Source organism: Battus philenor, unplaced genomic scaffold (assembly GCF_028537555.1).
Source record: "Battus philenor isolate CCGP_79_NKW_IND1 unplaced genomic scaffold, ilBatPhil1.0.hap1 SCAF_19, whole genome shotgun sequence".
Taxonomy (NCBI): domain Eukaryota; kingdom Metazoa; phylum Arthropoda; class Insecta; order Lepidoptera; family Papilionidae; genus Battus; species Battus philenor.
Genome location: NW_027181681.1, coordinates 9,551,181 through 9,569,489, shown reverse-complemented (window position 1 = coordinate 9,569,489; position 18,309 = coordinate 9,551,181). Strand labels below are relative to the sequence as shown.

Genomic DNA, 18,309 nt, shown 5'->3' with positions numbered 1-18,309 from the left:
TAGAGGTCTGAAAGTTGCGATCGTAGGTTTCGGAATCGAATCCCGGGATACAATCTGATATAATACACACTTTGTGTATTAATTATATAAGATTGCCACTGCTCACAGACAAGTTTTTAGAGAATAAACAGCAGCGCCCTCTGCGTACTATAATACTACACTGCGATCGCCAAGCGTGGCGATTATAAAATGCCTTGAAATGTGCTGTACTATGGGCTAAAACAACGTCGTTATTTCGATTATTAATTGAGTAGTTCCTTTAAATATCATTTAAAATAAAAGAGCATAACAAGTTAGTAATACATAAAAAAATCATCTTTAATTTCAGGTGGAGAATGAATGCGGTGAAATCCCAACAATAATTGTGCAAAATAAAATAGATTTGATGGACCAGTGCGTCGTTGGACCGTGAGTTTTAATTACCATTAAAACTTAGATTAAGCGTTAAAATAAATTACATTTTCTACATCAAAGATGAATCAAAAAATTTATAGCATACTACTGTCGTACTATTGTCACCATATGTTTCTACTCACCAAGTGAAAAAACTTTGCTCGTTGCCTAGTGCCATTACAGTAATTAATCTTACTGTAATAAGCATTTCGTACGATTCAATTAGGAAATGAGAAGATTCGTTGAAGAACAAGTCACCGACGTAGCTATTCTGAAATGACAGTGGGCTCGACGGCCGATGGCTGTTGGGGATGAAAGGCTCAAGAGCCCACGAGTGATGACCACGAACAGGTAGGCTTTTGGTGGGTAGGCACCACTAAGTGAACCGACGAAACAGTTAAGGCTGTGGAAAGTCGCTTGATGCGAGCAGTGCAAGATCGTGGTGACCCGCAGGGGCGGCCTATACTTTGCTGTGGATGTCTATCAACTAAAAAAATGTTTATAAACTGGCTGCATGTAAACGATATTACAAATGTTTTTAAAAGTTATAATAGATTTCAAAAATAAATACATAAGTATTTCCTGCTTAATAGTAAGCCCCCATTAAATCGTATATTTTTTAAATGAAAACAAAATAAAAATAAATTCAATATAAACTAACACTGAATAAAAGAAAAGCAAGTATTATATTGCATTTGAAGTCATTCGTATGGTTAACGAAACATGAGAAATAATTCTATACTATGACTTACGTCTTTTGACATATTGAAAAGAAAAACGTATTTAAAGAATTTTAATTTCTTTTAATATTAATTACCTGCTAAAGCGTTTAATAATTCTTGTGTAAAATAGTTATTACGTTAAAAAAATGTAATGAAAAATTGTTAATAATTGAAATCGTTATGATTTTAAAATCATGCTCATTTTTAAATAATAGTTTTTACCAATCACTTCTTATATACTTTGAAAAGGTATTTATTTTTTAAGACCATTTTTTGTTACTTTTCAAGATCATTATAGATTAATAACATAAGTATTTACATAACAAAAAGTATTTGTTTTGTCAAAATAAAAACACATGTGCCTAACAAAATGTACTATGCCTTTCTCCGTTTCTGAGTAAATGCATAATTTTATTCTTATATCATCCAGAATAAAACGGAAATCCTATATTTTATTATCACTACCGCTTATTAAATTTATCTGATCCTTGTATTTTTGTAACTATTTATATAGGTTATGTATAAAAAAAAATCTTTTGTCTAGTAATTGCAAGATAAAAAATAGTTGTGGTTCTTAAAAATCGCTTATAATCTTGAAAATTACTACGCAAAAAATAAGGTGACATAAGATATATTCAATTTCAAGAGTTAATGTACGATAGATTAAATCTCCTGTGTGTGTCAGGGACGAGGCGGAGCTGGTGGCGCGCGCGTTAGGCTGCAGGCTCATGCGCGCCTCGGTGAAAGAGGACGTGAATGTCGGGGCGGTGTTCCGTGCGCTGGCAGCCCGCTGCATCGCCGACCTGCGCAGGGACGACGCGACAGATTCGCCTCCACTCACCACTCCTGTTATAGGTAGGCACCAAATAATTGTTTATATTTGCTGATGCTTTTATCAGTGACGAAAGCTCTTACCTGGAATTTACGGTTTGGAGGTGGCATTTTCTCGCTTTAACTTTTTAACTGACTGAGATCGAAACATTTCGTTAAATGTCGCTCAGTGTCGCTATCAAGAGGTCTAAGCGCTAAACACCATGCGACTTGAAACCCGGAGAAAGCAGCATTGACGATAAAAAAAACATCGTCATAGTCTAGTTAAACAAAAACTGATTCATCTGTCTTCATTGCTAAAAGTCGTGTCCATCTTGACGGATAAGATTATAAGTTCTCTCCACACTGTCCTATCCTCTTTTTTCTGCGGGACAGTAGCAACAGAATCTAGTAATTGACTTGAACAGATCAACGGATGAGTGATTGTCCACGTGGTCTCAACTTTAACTTATCGTGAAGAGTCAGGTTATAAACGTGCAGTAAAGTTTAAGAATTAGAAATTATAAGAAATAAAGCACTAGAAATAATAATAACCATGTTATACCTTTCTCTATGCTTCATAGAATTATTAACTCTTTTACAGGTAACTGTGGTACAAAACTTTGTAAAAGCTCCTTTTATAATGTGAAGGATTTTTAAGTTATTATAAAGCTTGGGAATGAATTCTACTTCGTAAAGGATATTGTGAGTGACCATAACTAAAACCCGACTGAGTTTCTCGTGGGCTTCTCTCAGATCAGGCTACGTTCGGAACCCTCGTGGCATTAAGTTAAAGAATATCGTTATAAGAGAGTCAATCTAGTTTTAGTTTCTACCAAATTCCGCTTTTCTGACATTCTTCTCGTGGTGAACGGCATATAAATGATAGTAAATGAAGCCGTATGTATCTCCATTGTGTTTGCAGGTACGTTCACAAATCACAACAGCAACGGCACCATACTCCTACGGCCCGTGAAGCATCGACCCGGTGGTAAGAAGAGGAACGTACTTAGGAACGCGTGTCGCATACTGTGACCGACTGCCATGTTTGTACTTGTCAAACACGACAACTAAAAATTTTTAAGCTCTTTTGCAGCCAAGTGCGAGCTTAAGTTCAGGCCATTACTTCGTTTATATCATTTGATTTCAAGCTGAGAGCCAGAAGACGTGGCGTAATTAGGTCGCTCCCGCTAGATGGACCGACACAGTCAACGTCGCGGGAAGTCGCTGCGCAAGACTGGTCAAGGTGGCAAATCTTTGGCAGAAGCCTACACCTTGCATCAGGTGACATGATGAACAGGTCTAGCTCTGAAGTCACGGTGTGACCAGTTCGGAGAACACACAATACACAAAAACGAAAGATATTTATATACCGTTTTGCTTACTCGTGTACATATATTTTATGTAGCCATGTATAAATTAATATGCAATGTGCAATGCTAATTATTATAGTTTGGATAGAATATTTTAATACGAATGTCATAAGCACTATATTGCCGAAAGGCCTTACATAATTCTCTTGTAACGCTTTGAAAATAAAGTTTACACGATTCATTATACTAATATATTTGTTAAAACACCTCAGATACTATTAAAACGCATATTTATATAAAATTATTTCGCTCAAAAATAACGGAGGCGGTTTCGGCGATGAATAAATGAAAATATTTTGTTGTCATCTTGCGCACAAGCAGATGTATGTAGATAGTCGTATATATATCCGTCTCACTCTTTTATTCGAATCCCTGATGATTATTTCGAAACAAAAGTAGTTTCTATAATAAGCTAACACATCATCTTTCAGTAATCATTTATCCAAATATTATAACTCAGCTTATGTATAATACCGGTTGTTAATTCTTAATATTTTATATTTCAATTATTTACATCATAATTTGTTTTATTTTTATTCCTCCTCTGAATGTATTTATAAATAGCTCTTTATTTTGCTTCAAGTCCGAAAGTAGTGTAACGAATCATGCTGTGTCAAATTAATTTCTTTAAGATTAATGTTATATTCAAATTTGAATAAATATTACATAAATTTTGTATAACTAGCCTACTTATATAGTTTGACCGAAGTTCGAACCAATTGTCAGAGAATGGAGGCGTCATCGCGGACAGTGCCTTAGGTAACTAATCGTTCTGCACTATTCTTATTGACTATATTATACTAATTTCGTCATAAGCTATTAGCAGTAAGAATTGTTAAAATACGAATAGTCAAACTACATTAAACAAGATGCGTTTGTAAATATTTTGTACTTAATTGTTTACAATAAATTATTTTTTCCTAAATCTTTTTTTTTTTTCTTCTAATAAACAACTGTAATGAATTCCATAGACACTCCCAACTTTATCAGTAAACCTAAACATCAATTATAAGTTATGTTTCATGTCGTCATCGCCGTTACAGTCCACAGACGCCTACTACAAGGCATAAGTCTCACCCAAAGATTTTTACGACGGAATATACCATATCGCCACGCATGGCAAGCGGGTTAATTATCCTAGTGTGATTACGCAAAGGTTGCTGCTGCCTATCCTTTGTAAATTATATAAGATTGTGTCTCGGAGAACAAACCCGCGACCTACGGTCACTTGTTTGTCCTCTACCGCAGGACTACCATTGCTCGCCTCATTTGCGAAAAGAAATTTGTTTTGAAAACTCTAAAATTATACATGGGATGGAAACTCGAGAAGAATAGACGTAACTAGGCAAGATTATATTTATTTTTTGAATGATTATTAAATATTTAATTAACATTGAAATAACACGGAGGCGAACACTTCATTTGATATAGTAACTAATTCTAGGCGCGCAAACATTTTTTGACATTGATTTTAAAAACTATCTGGAATCCCATCGTTACAACGTTTAAACTGCCCATAGAAAGACTTACTAAGTCGATGAAATCGAAATGTTTTTGCTGCTGATATTTACATTTTGTTTATTGTCCTATGAAAATAGATAACGTTTATGTTTACCCACATTTTCATACATGTAATTGGGAAAAAAATCATTTAATAAAATATGTGAAAAAAAACAAACAAAATAATTTCTTCATTGTTCAGATTTCTAAAGATTTTTAAATATTAGGAGACATCCATAATTAGCGTTGAAGTATCGTAACGGTGATCGTCGTCTTTTCTTCCTCCTTGTCACCTCTTTTCACACTAAGCGATTCTGCTCCTTCTTCCTCTCCTTTTAAGCGAACATGTTTTATGAAATATTCCTCGTCATGTGTCAATACGATATAGGTGCGAATGATGTTTAAATCACGTCACAGATTCAAAAGTTTCAATCGTTACATTTTCATAAAAAAATACAGATTAAATAAAACAACATGTAATCATACAGACGTTTTATTAAAAACGACGCCGATAAAACCTAATAATTTAGCATACAATTTGGTATTAAGTTGCTGGTATACAGGTATACAATATAAAGATATTAAAAGGTAAACGTTACAAAGTACACGGGTGCGATGCGACCGCTGACGTAGGCGATCGACACGTGCGCTAGCGCGATAGCACGTGCACATACAACAAATACATACGGGATAACATAACACATTTATATATTCTACAGGCAATAAGGACTTATAATTGTATATATTAAATGTACTCTGCTAAACAAAGAGCAATGCACAATAAATACCAGCTTCTGTGAGTTAAACTGGGAAAACTTGAATGTAGACCAGGTAGATTTCCTGGATGTATCATCATGGAATGGACGGGAAATTAATATGGCCAAACAATTTTTATGTCAAGTATAGGAAGAGTTATGTAAGGCTGCCAAAATTAAGTAAATTTTATTTAGAAAATACAAATATCTGACGTTTTGATTAAGAACATACAGTTGTTATGATAATTCTCTTTATTGTGTGATTAATTATTCAACAAACATGTATGCACTCGGCACATCGAAAATCAACCCGATACATGGTTCCATTTTCAAGCTCTATCATTTACCTTTCCGCACCATTTAAATTCACATTTAATTTTAATACTTAAGAAGTATATTAGTAAATAATATTAAATATTTAGATGGCAATATTCAACAGCAACTATAAAACCATAAACCGAAAACATACTTGTTCGTATAAAATTACAAAAAGTTTATAAACCCTACTCTCGCTTCAATAGCTGGACTACCGTACATAAACAAATGTGATGTATGTCTTGGTAGAATTAATCGGAGCACGTAGGCATTAAAACGAAATACTAAACCGCTTTACACACCACATTAAATCAATATCAGAGACCAAGTATAAGGATGCGTTTACTTTTATGAAAAATAATCCCCAAATGCGAAATTTTCATCTCAGCAGATCTAATGCGAACATGCGTTTAAGATAAAAAAAATTCGAATTAAGAAGTCGTTTCCATATTGTCGGCAATCAAGCAACCAAATATCGGGTCTCTGTATGGCAGTAATTTTTTGCATACGTTGTAATAAGTTAACAAGTATAGTAACTTTTACTACATACGAGAAGTAAATAGTTCCGATATGACAGACAAAAAATCTATTCAATCAAAATAAAAAAAATTACGCAATGAAAGCAAAATAAAATAAACCCGCCATTAAATATTAATTTCAACTAATAGTTTTTTTATCTGTAGATACACGTATTCAAGATGGAGGATTACATTTGAGCATTGTGTAAAATCACGCGTTTCTGTTTGTTTTCATGCAAACAGTAAGTACGTAGTTAACCTAAAGATTCACATAAATTTGTGAACATGAAATATTTAAATCTGTATTATCTTTTTCCCTGTTTACATATTCAACTTGTAGTTTATACAGAAATAGATTCGTGCATAATACATTTGCACATTCTAAGCTATGGAATAGTTTAAAATTCTACTACCATCTAAAGAGACAAATGTTACAATAAGAATGATAGTTAAATGATTTCAGAACATCTTTTTTTTATTCAATACACATTTATAGTATGAAAATACGGACGAGAATATTTATATTAAATGACAGGATACAATAACGTTGCTTGTATTTAAACGACAAGAACAGTCCACGCCTCAGTTCCGGAGTGCGAATTAAGACATTTTTTTTTTAAATTTGAATAAGTATTTTTTTTTTAAATACACTAAGCAAATTTAACTGTAGTTTATTGAGTTCACGATTTATTTTCACTCATTTCGAATAATATTTCTACAATATACCTCAAAAATAATAATAACTATAATAAAGGTTAGAACATATCCTAATCTTTTTAGTGGTAAAATATTATAATTTTAAGTTGGTAACGTTATATAATTTTAACTGGTATGTTAACGTTAAGCGGCTGATAGACGTTCGAGCTTATAGATTGCGATTTTAAAGTTCGCGAACTTAGTGAGTCCTCAGGAACACATTGCGGACTAGCTTATATTGTTTCGCTATTTTAACTACTCAGAGTTTATGTATATATATTTAGGATAAATAATATTTTTATCTAATTGCATTATGAAAAACAAGAAAAAAGTCAACCGGAGACTAAATGAAGAATAGATTACCTAAAGAGCTTCCCAATCCAGTTCTTTAAGAATCATTTTTTTTCTTAACAGAATCAGTTGTTCAATAGTTCCACATTCTATAAAATGTCAAGTACCTTAATGTAACCTTCCAATTTCTCATTTTTATCTTTGTATTTATTTGAATTTAGGTATAACCTCTTGTGAAAGGCTTCAAAAACATTTTTTAATATCCAGTAAAGTAAAATAACACAAAATCGTAATGGCGTCATATGTGCTTAAACTATACGAGGGCTCACGGCTCGTTGTGTTGCTAACGTGCGAGGCGTTTGGATAGGATTGGAAACTTGCGCGGCGATTTTAATGTTCGCGTACTTATTTGAACGTCTATTAATCGCTTTAGATAACCGACTAAGTCATGCGTCTGATAAATCCCCGCCCACGTCCGGTCATTACACACTACCGCCGGCATCGCGGATCTCACGCGTGAACTTAAGGCTAGCCTGTCTAAAGAGCGCCTGTTATATAAAACATATTTAAGACAACTTATGTATATTGAGTTGTCATATTCATTGAACTTTGTTCAATACACAAATCACGAAATGCGTTGTTACCTGAGAACTGACATTTAATTTACAAATCATATTACAGATAACATTTTAACTCTTTCAAAATACACAGAAATTAAAATATACGTAACTAAAAATCACAAAGGTATATAAGCTTATACGACACTGTATTCTGCGATGTAAGTGAAAGTTTTATAATAAAATTGTTTGTGATTTAATGCAGCAAAATTTAACATGAACCTTTTAAAGGCTTATCCAAATAGCTTAAATCACAGGGAAATGAATGAGCTCACAGAAATAGTTGTGCACGCGAATTAACACAAAGCACGAAAAACAGAAGCCGCACTCACCGTGACCTGAGCTCAGCGGATGTGGAGTCCGCCGACCAGGGCGAGCACGCTTCACGAACAGGTGGTGACGTTGAGCTTCGCGAAGTAATCAAGCAGGCCCTGCAAGCGCTTCTTAACTCTCTTCTGGTCGTCGAGCGTGCAGCCCAGGATGGCCGTCTCGAAGTTCTTGTCGGTGCCCGAGCTGGTGTCGGGATGCGAGGTGCACGCGTTCATGTACGACTGGCAGCGGGTGTGAGCGATCACCGCGTCGTCGTGCACCGACATCACGAGCTGGTCGATGTACAAGTTCACCTGGAAATTGCGTGTTGGAATTTGAACGACTACTTCGTTTACCGACAAATTTAGCGACCGAAATAACAAACTAGTTGTAAACCAATTTATCATAGTTAAACCAGATTAGTGAATGCTTCTTTTTCACCAACGCAGTCCCATGATAAAGATAGAAATAATAAAGTCAGCCGTATAGATTGAAAGCTTAAAAGACAAAATCTGAAACGTGATTATCAAAATAAACCCGGTATTTAAATCTAACTTATATTAAACTGATATCCGTATTCAGATTATGATGAATATCTATCGTATGTTTTCAATACAATCAAAAAATTTTTAAATAAATACTTTGGTTTTATTGTTACTCGAAAAACTTGTTGTAAAAGAGTTCTATTTTCTGGTCAATGCTTAATATCTCTTAAGGGAGATTTATGAATCCAAAATTTATTAACGTAAATTTTACTGAAGACCGCTGGTGTCTTAAAGTCGTCTGCAAGCTGGAAATTTATGGTGGGGGCCTATGTCGAGGAGTGGATGTCTTATGGCTAAAATAACAATGATAAAATTTTACAAAATGCAAAGGATTAAATATATCAAACTTAACATACAATAATTTAATGGACATTTACATATGTCAATGACCAGGTAAATAAAATGTAACAAAATTTAACATAATGTAAATAACCTTTTTAAAGCACCGTAGGACTATAGACGGATTTTTATTAAAGAGGCAAGGTTTTTTATCTATTTATGTTAATAATTCACTTGACGAATTTTCGATTTTCAAATCAAAGAATACATCAAGAACCACAGCGGTGGATCGTGATTTTAATTATTTAGTTTCGGTGATTCTAATTAAACTTGCGAAATAATATATAGTATAATAGAACATAGTATTGGAATATGATATTTCGGAAAATAATACAATATCTATAAACAATAAATAATTAGACCTCTTGTAACTTTAGAATGGCTGAAAAAAATTTACGTTTTTTGTGTTTTCGGATGTGGCTCTATTTCAAATAGGATCATTAGTATTAAAATATGAAATTCATGAATTAAAAAAATATTATCTTAACCGTGTCAAAAATATAACTTTATAATTTTGTGTAAATTTAAAATTACGAAATTTGCTCGTCCTTTGTACGTTTTTAACGAAATTCGCCGGGTCAGTTGGTAGTCCATATTAATATTTATGTATATTACATACATCATTTTATTTTGAATAATTTTCCCGAAATTGCTGAAACTATCAATGCTGTTGCTGTTTTGATACTACAGCATAAAGATTGCATTAGTAGTGAAAAACGCGAGGTCTTGGAACATAAGATATCACATCTGGTTAACCATAAAACTACTCTAACCCACTCTTCTAACTGAAAAACAGTTACATCAAGATTCACCACCTTCAATAGAATTTATATTACCATAAGATTGCTTAATGAAATATCTTGTATTTAAAGTTATTAAACATCTTATTTAGTTAAGTGTAATCATTTTCTTATGCTAAAAATATGAGTCGATGTACAAAATAATTTTTTTTTGGTACTACAACTAAGAACCCATTAAAACATTAGTTTGATCCATAGAGGCCATTGCATGACATAGGAAAAAAAAGGTACCCAAAAATGTCCATAGGTTGACAATTGCATAGCGGTATTATGGTACGCATAGGAAACAGCTGCCTATCTTCTGGAGATTCGTTTGTGAGCAACCAATCCATTACAATTAAGTGTGAATTATGTATAAGACTGTATACCGAGAATCGAACCAACGACCTACGATCGCAAATCTCATTTCTCCACCGTCGGGCTACCACTACCCAGGGCACCATTACCTTAATTATTCTAATGATTTACTTAACGGACTAACAACGTACAATTTTCAGGGACAATACGTAAGATATAGCGAATGAACAACACATTATTACCAGTGTTAATACGTTAAAACAGTAATTTAGTAATCACCGGTTTACGCTGCAAGGGCTGGTGTAATTTTAATGTAGTGTACGTACAACTCAATAATTACCACACTAGGTGAATAAAAATCCCTCTAGTTAATGAATTAATTAGGAATAAAAATTGTATGGGAGATGACCAGAGGTATAGCGATATCTCCATTAAACTGATGACGGATTTAAGTCAAAAGCGAACAGCTAAAATAGCATAGGTAGATCTGGTAATTTGGTTAAATAAAGTAAGGAGTCAGGTCGGCAAAGGTAAGCGTCAATGAATTGAAAGGACTTCCTTAAGCCTTCTAGGTGAAACACCAACACCGCAATATACCCGGCACAAGAATATTAAGAAGTTGTCTTATCGATGTTTAATTTACGATAATCTTTTTATAAAACTTATTAGGTCGACGGCCTCCCAATGTTGTGACATCCCGAGTAAAAGTCCTCGAGGGAGCCTTCGAGCTAAGTCAAGTGAACGTGTTCAAGAGGTCCGGTATAGACCCAGATCAACAAAAAAAGTCAGCCAGTTCACATACTTGCAGGCGGAAGCAATGGGAATGTTTAACGTTCGAAAAACTCCTTATTTAGATATTGTTTTTGTTCACGTACTTTCAAAGACAGTTTCAATGTTAATTACAACAATAAACATTCCGGTAGTTATTCCAATTTTTAATAAAATCACTAATTACCCGTAACAGTGTAGTGATTAAAGCATTTTAACCTTCGAATAATATAAGAGTGTTAGTAATAATTAAAATGGGCAAGGTTTTTTTTGTTTTATGGCCAACTTTTTTGGCCCTCTCAGGCCTCCCCTATCGTATTAAAAATGGTAAAAGAGCGCTTCCTTGGCTTCCAAAATAGGATATTGTGCAGCATTTGTATTATTATATATTCATATTTATGTAATACCATTTCCACGTAATTTTTTTATATACATATGTGTGTGTGTATAAGTATTTTTGTGTATGTTTGTATAGTAATATATGTATAAATACATATAGTAATATAGACAGTACATATGAATGTACACACTAAACTACCCTCTCCTTCATGTCTCTGATCTCCATCCAAAGGTTGTCTGTAAAGATCGCCTCGAACGATGAGGCCGTCTCTTGTTCCACTACATGAATTGTTTCTTTTTTTAATTATAATCTATGGCGTACAAAGGAGTGTAAATAAATAAATATTTTACATTTCTTTTCATATGTTTTCTTTCATACATCGCCTCACTTCAATCGCCTTCTCTTTGGGTACTACATTTACATTACATAAGTGTATTATTTTTGTTCATTTTTGTACATTTATTTTATTAATCTTTTTTTTTTCTTTTCCTTACAATCCATATCACAGATCATTTTGTCGAGTTAAAAATATTATTTCTTCCTTGATTGTTTTGTTTACATTACTTGTCCCTTCTTATTGCAGGTCCTATGACCTTCCCGCAATAAACGATCAACGTTCACAAACAATATATAATCATTTAGCGCAGCAAACAAAGATAATCGTAAAGCAAAGCAAAATCCTTGAGCCAGGCTAGTCGGGGCAATGAACGTCTTTGTACAAGGTTGCCAACTTTTTAAAAATCAATGCGGCGAAAATGATATTCGGAGCCAATTTAAATTAACTCACTAACCGGTTTGTTGTCATTGAAATTAAAATTAGTTCTTTAAAACAAAAACACAAACATTCGCAACTTCAAACATAAAACACATTTTTATTTCCCATACAGACATGCATGTTTATTTCAACATTTGATCAATATAAAAAATAGAAAGTTTTCAAGTAATAATTTTTCTTTAGATCTGGGTTGCTTGAGTAGGGCTAACCACGACGCAACATGAGCGCAGTGCCGCTTGATTGCAGAAATCAGCTCACAGAGACAAGACAAGAATATGTCTAACATGTGAGAAGGCAAGACACAGGAGACAGCCTAAAACCTCTTTTAAGGTACTAAGGCTCGAGTGGTTTCTTGTTCTTCTTTCATACTTCTATTTCACCGGACTGAACGACAAAACTATAGTTCTCAGCAGTAATAAATGAAGTGCTTCATTTAGAAAGCATTTACTTTATTCATATCGGCCGATAGAAGCCCAGAAGGCAAAGGCCTTCACCAAAGATCGCCAAAATAACTTGTACTACCCAAAAAGTAATATGTAATCTTCAAAACTTTTACACCCATTTTCAATCACCCTGTATAAAGTTATCACTTTGAAATATGTAAGGTCAATTTATTTTCTCTATTGAAATGCGACATAACGTCTGACAGTAAAAAGTCTGCTGGAACAGATAGTAAACATGAATTATTTTGAATATATAGTTATCTGAATTTTGACGACTGTTTATTATTACCATATTTATTATTTCTGAAAACAATTTTAATAAAGTTTATCATACATTAATTGACAGTATTCACTTTTTTAAAACTGTTACAACTATAAACAATCGTCTTGTTTACGCAGATTAAGTCTCGCCAGTGAGAAATAATAACTACACGCCGATCATACAGTTGGAATGGAAAATAGCTTTTTAAAGAATGCAATATAGAGCGTGCAAAGAAACGACCTCGTAGCAAGGTTACATTGTTAGAAGGGTTACATCACGGTGCAATAATTGCAATAACAATTTAGCATTGTTTGCTATTATTAAAAACAATTAAAAAAACCTAGCATTAATTATTAATAATGGATCATTTACTATTGTGTTCGGTTAGCTTATTATTAATCTAATAGAGGACCTAAATAAATAGAAATGTATTGATGTCAACAAATATTATTTAAATATTAAATTGAACGATGAAATAATTTTTATAGACAATGTAGTGGTTTAAACTCCCCTGGAACTAGACATGAATAAGATGGCAGAAAGTTACTCAAAATATTTAAATAAATAGATATTTTCAATATATAACTAATTTTGGCATAAATCTTAGAAGTCATAAATTATTAATTTAAAAAACATTAAAAATGTTTGAAGTAAGCTCTTCAGTCTATAAATAGTACAGCAGTTTTCTTTATATATTGTGGTTCAGCTGGTATCCGGTTTACTAATTAACTCTGTAGATTGTGTGGGGAAAAAAAATGTTATTTTTAACATTTTCCTCATGAATTTCCATATTTTCTCTTGATAAGAACCTTGTCAGAGACTCAACGAAAATAAAAAAATACCAAACTTATCTATATATTTTTATCTAAAGAGATAAACACAAAAGATTGTAATTGGAATGAAATAAACCGCTTAATTTATGAATCTGAATTCACTTCAAATTTATTGCAAAATTTAAACATTGCAATAATAAGGTTCATCACAGTTTTAGTCAAAATATAACCACTGCTGAATATAGGCTTCCCCCATTGATTTTCAATAAAACTGGTTCAGCCAGTCTTATAACAACCTAAATTGAGTCCACTGTCCATGTTGTGGCTAGTTATCCTATGCTTCGCTTGCCAATCCGTGGTCTCCAGAGAACCAAGGATTAATTATATAATAATGTAACGGAAATAATAAACCACAATGCCTCATATTGTATTTAGTTTAAATGTTTTAAACATATTTCGCTTATCTCACCTGATGCAAGGCTTCTTCCTGTTGCGAGTCGCGGTCAGTTCGCACGGCCACTTCCACAGTCATGGCGCGAGCGAGGATCCTGTCCGCATACCTTATGATATCATCCTTATCACCTGGGTAAATTATTATTAATTAAAATCGAACAAAGAGGTTATTAATTCTTAATAAGACAATTATATCACCTCAATAACAAAGGGTTATAGTTTATGGTTAAAAATTTAAATTACCTAAACTGTGAGATTCACAATGCAATGTAGTAAAAGATGCCTACAAGATTATAATTAAAAATGCTAAAACAGTGGATTTTCGAAAGTAACTACGTAATAAGTAGTGCCTGAAGTTTTATTTAAGTGTACACAATCACAGAAGTAAAGCTGTTATACAAATCTATACATATATATATACATATACATATATATTCTGTTTTTGCAAACAGTATATGTATTTTAATATTAATTACGGAAATCTCATATGTACAGACAAAACCCATGACTAATTAAAATGAAAGAAGTGAAAAAAATACTTCCTAATTGTGTTAAAACAAATATACACACATTCAGATATATCAGTCAAAAGATCAGAGTGCTTAACACTGTCCAAGGTGGAAAGTAAGGAGTCCCTTTCCTCTTCAATTCGCACAGTGTCCCGGCGTAGCCTTTCCACACGGAGCTCCACTTGATCCAATACAGCAATTAACCTGTTTACCAGATAGTTATATTGTTACATTTATTTTTATTCAATTACCAGACCAGCTAAGTAAATTTTATCAGCCATGCTAGACACCTATATAAGCCACTAACTCCTAGGTTGCCTAGGAATAGATCCAAGGTGTGACAGCACAAGAGTTGCCAAGAAACCTCAATGATGTCCAAGAAAATTAAATATTAGCTATATTTATTTTGGTTTGCAGACATAATGTCTATAAGTCTAAAATTTCTTTTTAATTTTTTTCAAATCTACTTAATTTTATAACATAATAAAATGATCCCTTTTTAACTGCTCCATATTAAAGTAAAATTTGTAAAATAGCATATTTCAATTAAAAAGCATTACTCCTTCTATTTCATTTAGTAGTTACATTAACTATATTAAGTTTCAGCATGCTTTGGCTGCATTTTAATAACAATAAAAATTTCTCTTTAACTCAGAATAGTTATCAAAATAATTTAAGCTTAAAGACCAGTTTTCTAAAACAGTATCAGTAATACCTCATGCCTCCATTGCCAAGTTACTTATTAATTAAAACTGTTTTTGTTATTGATACAAAATACAAATCAATTTTAAAATTTTGCAGTTGATTAAATAAACAAGATATTATCTTTTCATTAATTAACTAAAAAATAGGAACATAAAATTATTAATTACAATTGTATATTGTTTATTACATATCCTACCAATTATTATTGCAAATTACCTAAAAACATTTAAATTTAAATACTTTTTTTCTAATTACATTTAATTTTAAAACTTTAAAGTAAAAAAATATTGCATGAACATAATAAACAGTTGTGGATTTTTGTACAATATTGACTCTAAAAAGCCTTTTTAACAAATTTGATCTAAGACCTGACATTTTTGCAATTCGTGGTCTAGATGATCAATAGAAAGTGTACTTTTATATTTGTAATAAAAGAATAAATAAGTATACAGCAATTGTGTAAAAGATAAGATATCCCACAATAAATATACTACAACCTCTTTACCAATATCATTAGACCATTCAAAAACTTTTTTCTTCTCCTATGAAAATAAATTTAAAAGGAGTATTCTTAATATATGTTAATTTCTATGAATCATTCACTTGGCTATTGTACAGTTGCCTAATATGGAAACTCTTTGTGTGATAGACATATGAGTTCATAGCTATAAAAAATTAAATATGGACAGTTTTAATCTTATTAGATTAATAAAATATTATAATTGGGTTAAATTATTACAAGTAAAAATAGACATATCAATTGGACAAAAATTATCCAATTGGTACTTCTATTTTTTTTTTAAATAAGTGTCATTGCATGTTATTAAAAATACAAGACTTTCGAACATTTTTATATATAATTACAAATCATTATTTTAATTATATAAATAGCGTGGAGAATTATATCTAATCTTAACTTTAGTGCGTGGGAAGTAATACAGAAGATGAATATCTTTTTATAACCATACACCTCAGGTCCTCGAGATTTACTTATTAATCTCATACGGCCTACAAATTCAAAGTATTGTTAATTAAGCATTAATAGTTTAAATTATTTACCTGTCTTTTGGTGCCTGATTCCCGAGTACCGAAGATTCGTCGATAAGTGGTAACCGGGAGCCTTCGCCGGAATATGTCCATTCATTGGCTACGCCCGTGTATTGGTCTACTTCCATATTTTCCCGTAGTTCCTCAATAATTGTAGCTAAGTTAACACCTCATATAATTAAAAATATTGCGTATTTCTTCAATTTTTTTTTGTATGAATCTTTTAGAAAGTTTACTCTCAGATCAAATGTCAAAATAGATCATTGAGCACAGACTGTAAAATACTTAAAAGCTAACAACAAAATAAGATAGACGAAAAATTTTTCAGTTATATCCAGTCATTGCCGGTATTGTTTTAACCATTATGTAGTAGCGATAAAACGGACTATTACCTTAACTATCTAAACGTATAGAGTGGAAGCAAAGTAATTTTATTTAAATTCATAAGCAAACCATAAGTGTTCAATTGTTTTTCTAAATTTATGAATAAATGTAATATGTATTACAATACATTACATACATTTGAAAAGAAAATGATTATCGGTAATACGAAATTCGATACATATGGTGTAACATTTTTTTAATAGAAACTCAGGTATCTAACGCTGTGAGCGAAATTACTTGCTGTAAGGAAATTAAGATTTAGCGTTTTCTACGGTCGGCTACCTCGTGTCCAACAAAAAAAAACTGTCCCTAACGATAAACAGTGGCTGTATGTTATAAGACAGTAAATACACTCTAAACTGCCTGTTCCATACGGAATATTTTTGTTTGTCAAAGTTACATGTCTATTTATGCACCTTTGAGAATTATATCACGGAGTTTCTAGTCGCGCGTACGTTATTATCTAATTGCATTCGCCGTTGTACGAAGTCCTTGGTCGAAGGAATGTAGGTCCAAATGATAACTTCAGGTCTAATTGGCTTCCATAAGTAGAGCTCAGTTATAAAAAATCAGACAGGGGTGGACTTCTGTAGATATCTAAAATTATGAATATTTTAGGTAGAACTAGAGGTTTCATCTCTTTGTGCTTGTATCTAAATCTGCCTCAATTATTTAACAAGTATTATTATTCAAGACAGTTCTACGATTTTCATCTTCGATTTAAGACATAGTTTAATCAAACGGGCATAAATTGCTCATTCTAAAGTTAACCGTTTAGAGGTTCCTTGCTCGCCCATAGACTATATTTTTTTTAAATACCTCAGTGTTATACTTTGAACCGATGGATATATATATTCAAACCTATATCTTATAGCACCTGCTACTTACCACCGAAGGCTTAAAAAAAACTTAAAAAAATTACTATTTTTTTAAGAATAAATAAAGAGGAAAAGTTATAAATAGTGACCAGAGTATAGACATTTTCAGCTTAGAAATAAGAGAAGCGTATTTAATAAATTATTAACAATAAGTGAATTCCAAAAAGGAACTGTTTTTATCTGCGCTCAAGTAGTCAAAACATAGCTATATCTATCTTGCTCACACATTCACTTCTCGGAATATTTTCGATACGATATTATTTTAATAACTAACAATGTTGATCGAACGAATATTTTACTTACGGCATTGACAAATAATAAAAAAATATTTGGACAAACTAAAATATTTATTTTATACTGAACTAAAGAAATTTTAAAGATAATAATATAAAAATATTATGCACAGAATAAATTCAACATATGGTAACAAAATAAAAGATACATTAATTAAAATGTTTAATTTGAATAATTAACGTAAGATAATCATATCTTAATGTACAAATATCAATGTATAATGAAAAATTAAGGACATGTACATGTGTAACTGAAAAATCAAGTCATAATGCTATCGATGCTGCTCTAGCATGCCTGTAGCCTATATAGCACGACGAGATGGAAACCAAGGAATAAGAGCGGCGTTCATGTTGTAGACGTAAAAGATTCCGGCGGACCAGACTACGGAATGGCAGACA

The 18,309-nt window shown here is 32.3% G+C and overlaps 2 protein-coding genes across 2 annotated transcripts in view; one reads left to right on the top strand and one right to left on the bottom strand.

Annotated features, from left to right (window-relative positions):
• Rab23 (RAS oncogene family member Rab23) overlaps positions 1-4,168 on the top strand; it is a 37,418-nt gene extending 33,250 nt beyond the window's left edge. Inside the window, exons 4-6 of the mRNA XM_068764247.1 lie at positions 329-408; positions 1,801-1,970; positions 2,851-4,168. Of these exons, the coding sequence (XP_068620348.1) occupies positions 329-408; positions 1,801-1,970; positions 2,851-2,960 (360 nt within the window). The 3' untranslated portion in view covers positions 2,961-4,168. The remainder of the gene's footprint in view (positions 1-328; positions 409-1,800; positions 1,971-2,850) is intronic.
• A 1,121-nt stretch (positions 4,169-5,289) lies between these two features.
• On the bottom strand, positions 5,290-16,598 carry LOC137921296 (BAG family molecular chaperone regulator 2). The gene is made up of 4 exons (XM_068763964.1): positions 16,368-16,598; positions 14,665-14,807; positions 14,111-14,223; positions 5,290-8,613 (listed from the first exon to the last, which is right to left on the bottom strand). Exons 1-4 carry the CDS (start codon positions 16,481-16,483, stop codon positions 8,374-8,376), a joined length of 612 nt encoding a protein of 203 aa, XP_068620065.1. The 5' UTR covers positions 16,484-16,598; the 3' UTR covers positions 5,290-8,373.
• Between the last annotated feature and the right edge of the window lie 1,711 nt (positions 16,599-18,309).

What these genes read in the sequence shown, in the direction of transcription:
- LOC137921296 (XM_068763964.1), bottom strand. Translation starts at nt 16,483, where the DNA reads ATGGAAGTAGACCAATACACGGGCGTAGCCAATGAATGGACATATTCC. An exon ending in AATCAGGCACCAAAAGACAG is followed by an intron (nt 14,808 to 16,367) that starts GTAAATAATTTA and finishes TCTGGTAAACAG; the next exon opens with GTTAATTGCTGTATTGGATC. An exon ending in TTTGACTGATATATCTGAAT is followed by an intron (nt 14,224 to 14,664) that starts GTGTGTATATTT and finishes TAATTTACCCAG; the next exon opens with GTGATAAGGATGATATCATA.